Here is a 10026-nt window from a genome sequence, read left to right on the forward strand (position 1 = left end):
TTAAACATGATATACAATTATATCTATAACCCTATAACAATAAGTCTATTGCCAACAATTAGCCTATTGCTAACAATTTGCCTTTTGCTAACAATTTGCCTATTGCTAACTATTTGTCTATTGCTAACAATTGGCCTATTGCTAACTATTTGCAATAATTAGCCTTTTGCTAACAATAAGTCTATTGCTAACAATTAGCCTATTGCTTACAATTAGCCTATTGCTAATTATTTGCCTATTGCTAACAATTGGCCTATATGCTAACAATTGGCCTATTGCTAACTATTTCCAACACTTAGCCTTTTGCTAACAACCAGCCTATTGCTAAAAAATGGTCTATGACTAAAAATGGTAGTCTATTGCTAACGATTAGCCTATTGCTAACAATTGCAGCCTATTTTTAACAACTAGCTTATTGCTAACAATTAGCCTTTTGCTAACAATTGCAGCCTATTCCTGAAATCTTGAAATTTGAATGAAGATAATTACGTAAATACTGTTATAATAATTTAAAAAAAAAAGATTCCCTTAACAGGATTTGAACCTGCGTCTAGTTTTTCAAAACGATATCACATAGTAAGAAAGCATTTTGTCCCAAAAGTCAAATGAAAGTTGATTTTTTTTTTAATTGTAGTTGTTAGCTTTAGCGGGAGCGATGAGAGGCCATACGAGTGAAAGAAAAAAAAAAAAGGGCACCAGAATGAACGCACTTCTATGTTAGCCTAATGCTAATAACTTGTGGTCTTTCTCAGGTGCTTCTGTGTGGAGTGCGTGGACCTCCTGGTGGGTCAGGGAGCAGCTCAATCAGCCATCAAGGAAGACCCCTGGAACTGCTACATGTGTTGTCCGAAGAACACGTCGGGCATGTTGGAGCGTCGCGGCGACTGGCCTTGTCGTCTGCAGCACTTCTTCGCCAAGAACCACGACCAGGACTTCGAGCCCACCAAGCTTTACGCCCCGGTCATGGTGGAGAAGAGGAAACCCATCCGCGTCCTGTCGCTCTTTGACGGCATCGCGACAGGCGAGTCCGAGCTCATTCAACCGTCTTTTTAAATTGAATTTTAAATAAATAAATGATTTCCTGGTTCAGGTCTGCTGGTGCTGAGGGAGCTGGGCATCGAGGTGGATCGATACGTGGCCTCGGAAGTGTGCGAAGACTCCATCACTGTAGGAATCGTTCGGCATCAGGGTCGCATCATGTACGTGGGCGACGTGAGGAACGTCACGCGTAAACACGTGAGTCCAGTCGTGTTCGAGATGTTTTCTATCCGTCCGTTTAACCGAGCGTTTGTCCAGTTGAACGAGTGGGGTCCCTTCGACCTGGTCATCGGTGGAAGTCCTTGCAACGATCTGTCCATAGTCAACCCTGCGAGGAAAGGTCTTTTCGGTATGTTTGGATTAGTAAGAAGTCTCTGTAGTTGCTGGTTTTTCAATCACATTTTTCTGGACCGCACAGAAGGAACCGGGCGACTGTTCTTCGAGTTCTACCGGTTGCTCCACGAAGCTCGGCCGAAGGTCGGAGACGAGCGTCCGTTCTTCTGGCTCTTCGAGAACGTGGTGGCCATGGGCGTCAGCGACAAGCGCGACATATCTCGCTTCCTGGAGGTCAGTCTCCACAAAAATGAACCTGGAACGGACAAGATTCCTTCCATTTGTAGAACGTAAAACATGTTTAATGTCATAAAAAAGTCCTCGAAACTCAGGAATAACATTCTTTTTTTTAGAAGATTCATTGTTAACACCCTCGTAACGGAAAAAATTATATTCATATATGACTTAACACATACATATATTGTACATCCTTTTTTCTTGGAGTAGTTGAATTCATCTTTACCACCACATAACAGACAAGATTCCTTCCATTTGTCAGCGTAAAGGATAAATATATGATCAAATGTAAATGTTATTTAAAATATTTCATAAAACCGAGGTAAGAAAATAAAAAATACTTTCCAGGGTGTCCATGCCATTTACAAGGAAAGGGAAGGATGATAAATAAAAATATATATTTTTGCCACTTCAAGGGACATAAAGAAAGAAATAGATCCTATTGAAATACAAATAAATCGATCAATCAATGTGTCTCCAGGTAAATCAAGTAATACATTGAATTAATTAATGTCAATAAAGTGTGTATAATATAAAATCATTTTGGTTTACTTTCAAATAGCATGCAAATATTTAACGCTTGTTCATTATTGTGTTGCAATTAATCTTCTGGCCGCTAGAGGGCAGCAGTCATTACGTCCTCTACTGCTGAGGGAACAATAAAATCCTGGAGATACTGAGGATGAGAGGATAAGCTGAGGATAAAGCTGATGTTTGGACATAATTTGGTTTCAAAACAAATGAAAGCGGTTACAACTGAGGACGAGAGGATACAGTGACTCCAGCAGCTTTTAAAGCTGATGTTTGGACATAATTTGGTTTCAAAACAAATGAAAGCGGTTACAACTGAGGACGAGAGGATACAGTGACTCCAGCAGCTTTTAAAGCTGATGTTTGGACATAATTTGGTTTCAAAACAAATGAAAGCGGTTACAACTGAGGACGAGAGGATACAGTGACTCCAGCAGCTTTTAAAGCTGATGTTTGGTCATAATTTGGTTTCAAAACAAATGAAAGCGGTTACAACTGAGGACGAGAGGATACAGTGACTCCAGCAGCTTTTAAAGCTGATGTTTGGACATAATTTGGTTTCAAAACAAATGAAAGCGGTTACAACTGAGGACGAGAGGATACAGTGACTCCAGCAGCTTTTAAAGCTGATGTTTGGACATAATTTGGTTTCAAAACAAATGAAAGCGGTTACAACTGAGGACGAGAGGATACAGTGACTCCAGCAGCTTTTAAAGCTGATGTTTGGACATAATTTGGTTTCAAAACAAATGAAAGCGGTTACAACTGAGGACGAGAGGATACAGTGACTCCAGCAGCTTTTAAAGCTGATGTTTGGACATAATTTGGTTTCAAAACAAATGAAAGCGGTTACAACTGAGGACGAGAGGATACAGTGACTCCAGCAGCTTTTAAAGCTGATGTTTGGTCATAATTTGGTTTCAAAACAAATGAAAGCGGTTACAACTGAGGACGAGAGGATACAGTGACTCCAGCAGCTTTTAAAGCTGATGTTTGGACATAATTTGGTTTCAAAACAAATGAAAGCGGTTACAACTGAGGACGAGAGGATACAGTGACTCCAGCAGCTTTTAAAGCTGATGTTTGGACATAATTTGGTTTCAAAACAAATGAAAGCGGTTACAACTGAGGACGAGAGGATACAGTGACTCCAGCAGCTTTTAAAGCTGATGTTCGGACATATTTTGGTTTGAAAACAAATGAAAGCAGTTACCTCAGACATAAAATATATTTTTTAGTGACTCAGGTCTCATTGTTTATGAGTATATGAGTATTTTAACTTTTTTTTACCACCGCGTAACAGACAGAATTACATAAACTAATATTTTTTGATGTAAGGAATACATTATAATACAGAATACAGTATAAAACAACATTTTTTAACATATTTAATGTCATTAAAAAGTCCTTCAACCACAGGAACATTGAGCTGTTTTTTTTCACAGAGTGGATGAATTAATCGTTAACTAAATTATATTTATATATGATGTAACACATAACTATAATATTATTTTAGATATTTAATGTCATGAAAATGTCCTCCCACCTTGACAATAAGGCATACATTTATATTACATTTTTATATATATGTTTAAGATCATAAAGATTTCGTACATATTAATTTAATGCATGCATTTATAAATAAATTCATAAATACGTCGTCCCTGGGCGTAAAGCGTACATTAAAAAATATATATAGATATATATTTTTTAAGACATTTGATAGCATTAAAGTCCATAAAAATAGTTACATCAGACGCTATCAAACCACCAAAAATATCAAAAACAAAAATCACATCTTTATAATTTAAGTTAGAAAATTGTCAGCTTGAGTCCTTGGCTCCTGTTAAGATTTGAAGTCCAAGATGTGACGTAAACAATCTTTAAAAAAAATCCATGTGTTCTCTAGTGTAACCCCGTAATGATCGACGCCAAGGAAGTGTCTGCTGCTCACCGTGCTCGCTACTTCTGGGGTAACCTGCCTGGAATGAACAGGTGAGCGAACAAAAGTCGACGTCAACACGTGTCTGAGATTCTCCTCACTCGTCCATGTTTGTCTCCTCAGGCCTTTGTCCGCCATGTTTAACGACAGGTTAGATCTGCAGGAGTGTCTGGAACACGGCAGGACGGCCAAGGTTAGAGTCTGGAAGAAAAAAAAAATCTCGGCGCACTGGCGACCCTTAGTGGCAGGTGAAGGTAACGACTGTTTTATTCCCTTCAGTTCGGGAAGGTGAGGACCATCACCACCAGGTCCAACTCCATCAAGCAGGGCAAGGACCAGCACTTCCCGGTTTACATGAACGAGAAGGAGGATATTCTGTGGTGCACTGAGATGGAGAGGTGAGTGTCAATCAAAGAAAATTATATTTTTAAATGAGTATTGATAAGAAATCGTCAGGATTTAGTTTTTTGTACTTTAATATTTTGTTGATTTTTTCTGTTTTAAAACACTTGATTTAACTTGTTTTTTTGTACTTTTATGTTTAGCAAATAACAATAACAATACAAACTTAAACTTGCTAGCTTGCTATGCTAGCTGCGGTCATTCGTGGGCTAAATTTAGCACCCCGTAAAAGTTTGGATCTTGACTTTTAATTCTGTAAATGATCAATAACATAACTATAATATGTTTTTTTTGTACTTTTATGTTTAGCAAATAACAATTACAATAAACACCCTTACTTGCTAGCTTAGCTTGTTGATAACAATGTTAACTTCAGTCATTCCTAGGTGAAATTTAGCACCCCGTAACGCTTTGGATCTTGACACTTAATTCTCTAAATTATCAATAACATAACTATAATATGTTTTTTTGTATTTTTATGTTTAGCAAACTAAACTTTATCAACAAAATGATATACTTGCTAATAGGGGTGTAAGAAATTATTTCCGCAATAAATCCTATCATGTATCGTATCGTTGCCGCTGTTTCGTAATACATATCGTATCACCACATTCTTGCTAGCCTAGCTTGTCGATAACTATGCTAGCTGCGGTTATTCTTGGGGGAAATTTAGCAACCCGTAAAGCTTTGGATCTGGACTCTTAATTCTGTAAATGATCATAACATAACTATAATGTTTTTTTTTGTACTTTTATGTTTAGCAAATAACAATTACAATGTGCACCATACTTGCTAGCTTAGCTCGTTGATAACTATGCTATCGGCGGTGATTCTTGGGTGTAATTCACCACCCCGTAACACTTTGGCTCTTGACTCTTAATTCTGTAAATTATCAATAACATAACTATAATATGTTTTTGTACTTTTACGTTTAGCAAATTAGAATTAAAATACTTACCCTACTTGCTAGCTTAGCTTGTTGATAGCTATGCTAGCTGTGGTCGTTCTTGGGTGAAATTGAGCACCCTGTAACGCTTTGGATCTTGACTTTTTATTCTGTAAATGATCAATAACATAACTATAATGTTTTTTTTGTACTTTTATGTTTAGCAAATAACAATTACAATACACACTTCTACTTTCTAGCTTAGCTTGTTGATAACTATGCTAACTTCAGTCATTCTTGTGTGAAATTTAGCACCATGAAATGTATATTCTATAAAGATAAAAAAAAGGGTAATATTTTGTGTGCATGTCATGTGTTTCTCTAAATGACAATTCCGGGGGTTATCTCCTTCAAACGTTTGACTCGCAGGGTGTTCGGCTTCCCGGTCCACTACACGGACGTGTCCAACATGAGTCGTCTGGCGAGGCAGAGGCTCCTGGGCCGGTCGTGGAGCGTCCCCGTCATCCGCCACCTCTTCGCTCCCCTCAAAGATTACTTCGCCTGCGTCTGAGCGAGTGTGGGTGAAAAAAAAAAAATGATCCACCGTTATAATTTGACAGTCGATGTTAGAATTCACATGATTTGAAATTGTAATTCTATTTAATTTTGTTTTTGCATTTTTTATTTTTTAGCAGTGTTATTAAGTTGTTTTGTGCGAGCTATACTTGAGACTATGCTTTCTACTCACAGCACTGAGACATTAGCGTGTTTTTGTTTTATGATAACAAGACGTCTGAGACGGCAACACATCAGGGCTTCGTGTTCTTCCACCTACTGAGACGTGAAAGGAAAAAAAAGACGGTTTGTCTTCAGTGTTGGGAAAAGTTACGAGTCTCTCAGAGTCCAAAACACCAGATCACATATACCTCTTTGTTTACAGTTTTCTTTACTAAAGGTTAAGGTACTACTGTAAAAAAAAACAAATGGTTACAATACCATGGTGCTCCATCATGACGGGAAACATCCTCGCTCATGTGGCAACAATCACTTCACGGCTGCACAGGGGGATTGCACAAAGTTATAGGATTTTTTTATAACGTTACAAATTGAGATTATGTTTGTATTTATGACTTTTAGAACCAGGACTGTATCAACTTATATCCATGTTACGTAAACAAATCCATCCATTTCAACTCATCTCTAATTCTTGAGTCAAACTTGAGGTTCCAGGGGTCATTTTCATGTGGCCTGTGTTGACTTAAAATGTGTATTTATGGTGCTAAGTTAAATATACTTCAAATTAAACTGTGTTGAACGAGAACAAATATTTAGTATTTTAACAATAATCCGTTATTTTATTATTATTATTATTATTATTATTATTATTATTATTATTATTATTATTATTATTATTATTATTATTATTATCATTATTATAAAACGAATGGCTGCGCTGTAGTAGTTTGCTGCAACGTTAGCAACGGTTAGCTGCTAACATCATGATATCCGTGTTAGCAACGGTTAGCTGCTAACATCATGCTATCCGTGTTAGCAACGGTAAGCTGCTAACATGATGCTACTCTCCAGTGCTCTGACCAACTAGCAAGTAAGTTAGCTTGTTTTTATTGGGTTTTTAAAGCAAAATTAATTGTCAAAATTTCTTAAAAATCTATTTCTGTAGATGTTCTTTGGATTCAGGATGTTCACAGTGCTATTTTCTGGCCTGTAAATATAGGCTAAGCTAAGGTATTAGCCTCCATTTTGGTTGTGATATTTACATAACAAAACATAATTTTTCATTGTGTTAATAATCTAAAAAACATCAATATTATTATTATAAATATGGCTCTTAGTTTACACAAACAAATGAGACGCAATTGTTTTTAAAAGACGGGAATATCACTTTTGTTAGTTTAATTGAGCTAGGTTTTAAAATATAAATAAAACACATTTTTGTTCTACACAACCGTGTATTTTATCTTCGATTAAATAGCACGTGAAAGTGATACTTGCTAGTACTAGTACTCCTTCTGTGACATCATCTTGTTTATAATTGATTTTCAACGTTGATAGCTAGTTTGAAATGAAACATTTTTACCTCAGTATTGTGAGTATTTTTCAAAGATGGAGTGCAGCCCTTTCACTCACTTATTCTGTTCTGTGCCGTTTTTGTTTACTTCCTACAAACTGTAGTAGCGACCGACTGCGAAATCAAAGCTTTTTTTAAAATTATATATATATATATATAAATCCATATATATATCTACTTCTGGTGCTCACGTCTCTCGACTCAGGCTCTCTGCACAAACAGAACCTTTGCCACATGTGCGACCGTGTTTCCCGTCATATTTGAAACTTCTTAAGATCACAAGTCGGCGGTGGAACTACTTTTTCTAGTGTCGCCGCGACAACACTGTACAACTGCTATCGAGCGCTGAGACTTGCGGCGAAAACACGAGCCGCGTCTCTCGAAACTGTAACACATGGTGCGGCTTCACACGGTTCTTCTACCTTTTTATAGCAATTTTGTGCTCTTTTATCAACATAATAAGGCACTTTTTATACGTATGTTTTTCTCTTCTTCTCAGATTTCTTTGTGTTTTTTTTTTTTTTACATTGTTGATTTATGATGTGAACTGATTCAGCCTGTTGTTATACGCTTTTGTATACATTACAAGTGCGACCATGGATTTTGACGAATATTATTTGATGCTTTGTATAGTTTTTAAAACTCAAAATCTCCCTTTGACGTCATCGACCCTTATTAAAGATTATTTGTTTTCATCTAAATTTTAGACTTTTAAAAAGAAAAAATATGATTGTAACTGCGTTTTTGGTTCGTCGCGACCTTAAACCGACGAGAGCCGCGCAGACTAAAGCTAACGTATATATTTAAACTTTTAGGATGATATTGAGTTCTTAAGTGACCTTATTGCCATCAGTTCTGCCCGTGCACAAATTGAACTTTGACCCCATCCTACCCCCGACTCGCCTTTGTACATGATGTACATAATCGTTTCTGTCCTGTTGCTATCGATCGCTTTTTAATGTCATATAAGATGTTAAATATAATTATTTGCTAATATATATCATCGAAAAAAAAAAATTAGCTTCAAAAATTGAAAAAAAATCTGATTCTAAATATGCTTTGAGCATTTTTTTCGTGTTTAAAAGACTCCAAGTCTATTTTGTATTGTGTGCAGATTTAGAATTAAAAATTCAGTTTTATGATGAATTAAAAAATAAAAAATGCTCCTTAACTTTCTTAACTTCCCTTCCACGTAACTGCACAACGAGTCCAACGGAAAATCCCCCCGTTTCATCGTGTAAAGTTACATTTTTAGACACACAACTGAAGTGTAACAGTAGAGTGTGTGTGTGTGTGTGTGCGTCTGAGTCTATAATGTGTGTAACCAAAACCTTCACTCTGGGACCAAACCAGAGGTTGTAATTGGACCTGCCGACTCTGTCTGGGTATGTGAGTGTGTGTGTGTGTGTGTATGCGTGTGTGTGTGTGTGTGTGTGTGTGAGTGGACGACAAAAACAGGGGGGAAAGTACACAGTGTTGTCCCTTCACCGTGACTTCAACCGCACACCACGTCATTTCCTTCTTCATTCATTTCCGATGGTGCTAAATCTTTGATCCAATCAAAAAAAACGAGTCTATATTTGATCGATAGAGGAATAAAGTTGTCTGTTTGTTTTTTTTTTAAGTTCCTTGTAGTAAATATTCTGCTCAGAAACAATATATTCAAAAACACATTTTAACTTTGTACTTGAAAAGAAAAAAAAAGAGGTGAAACGATATTGTTTTAGAATAGAGATCGCTGTAGTCGGTGCTTTATCTGTGGGAACGTTGTGAGACATGAACTTGTACTGTAGCATCATCCATGCTTCAAGGCTTCTTATTCCTACATTCCACGCCGTGATATTCTCCATTTCCAGCTCCTGTTTTAACTGAGTTTTGATTTACTGCCTTTTTTTGTTCCACTGGTCAATATATATGTGTCAGAACTGTCTCTCGGTTGGTACAGCAAATGTAGCATCTTTCTCCGCCCTGAGCCCCGTCACCAACCTGGTCAATGAGAGAAGAGGCTCCTCGTGTACTTGTGCTGGAGAACACTTGAATAAATGTATTTGTTTTTGTGAGAACTTGTACTTCTGTTTGTGTCACGGTTTACACTCACTTGATGTATATATACGACTGTGAATAGCTGCACATCTTTAAATGATACTTAAGTCCGGTTGTGTGAAGGTACATGAAGGTCAAAGTAGAAGGACTTCGACCTTTATGTACATGTACATATACTCACAACTAGAAACATCTTTAACTTTTAAAAGCATTACACACTTGTCCACTTACTTCTACTTCTACTACTGCTACTACTACTGATTCTACTCCTACTGCTAGTACTTCTACTACTTATAATAATACTACTTCTTCTACTACTATTGGTTCTACTACTACTACTACTTCTACTACTTATAATAATGCTACTTCTTCTACTTATACTAATTCTTCTACTACTACTACTACTACGTCTACTACTTATAATGATGCTACTAATTCTGCTACTAATAATAATTCTACTACTACTTATACTACTACTCCTTCTACTACTAATAATAAGTCTACTACTTCTACTACTACTAATAA

General features: G+C 36.7%; 1 protein-coding gene across 3 annotated transcripts in view; it reads left to right on the top strand.

Moving 5' to 3' along the window:
- Window positions 1–9521, top strand: part of LOC148060554 (DNA (cytosine-5)-methyltransferase 3A-like) — a 43411-nt gene extending 33890 nt beyond the window's left edge. For all 3 annotated transcript variants that reach the window (XM_087780259.1, XM_087780260.1, XM_087780261.1), the window contains 8 exons: window positions 753–1021; window positions 1091–1236; window positions 1297–1387; window positions 1457–1605; window positions 4049–4134; window positions 4205–4274; window positions 4361–4479; window positions 5799–9521. In XM_087780259.1, the coding sequence (XP_087636385.1) occupies window positions 753–1021; window positions 1091–1236; window positions 1297–1387; window positions 1457–1605; window positions 4049–4134; window positions 4205–4274; window positions 4361–4479; window positions 5799–5940 (1072 nt within the window). In that variant the 3' untranslated portion in view covers window positions 5941–9521. The remainder of the gene's footprint in view (window positions 1–752; window positions 1022–1090; window positions 1237–1296; window positions 1388–1456; window positions 1606–4048; window positions 4135–4204; window positions 4275–4360; window positions 4480–5798) is intronic.
- Window positions 9522–10026: the final 505 nt, after the last annotated feature.

This window comes from Callionymus lyra, chromosome 18, assembly GCF_982586985.1.
Source record: "Callionymus lyra chromosome 18, fCalLyr1.hap1.1, whole genome shotgun sequence".
In the NCBI taxonomy this organism is placed as follows: domain Eukaryota; kingdom Metazoa; phylum Chordata; class Actinopteri; order Syngnathiformes; family Callionymidae; genus Callionymus; species Callionymus lyra.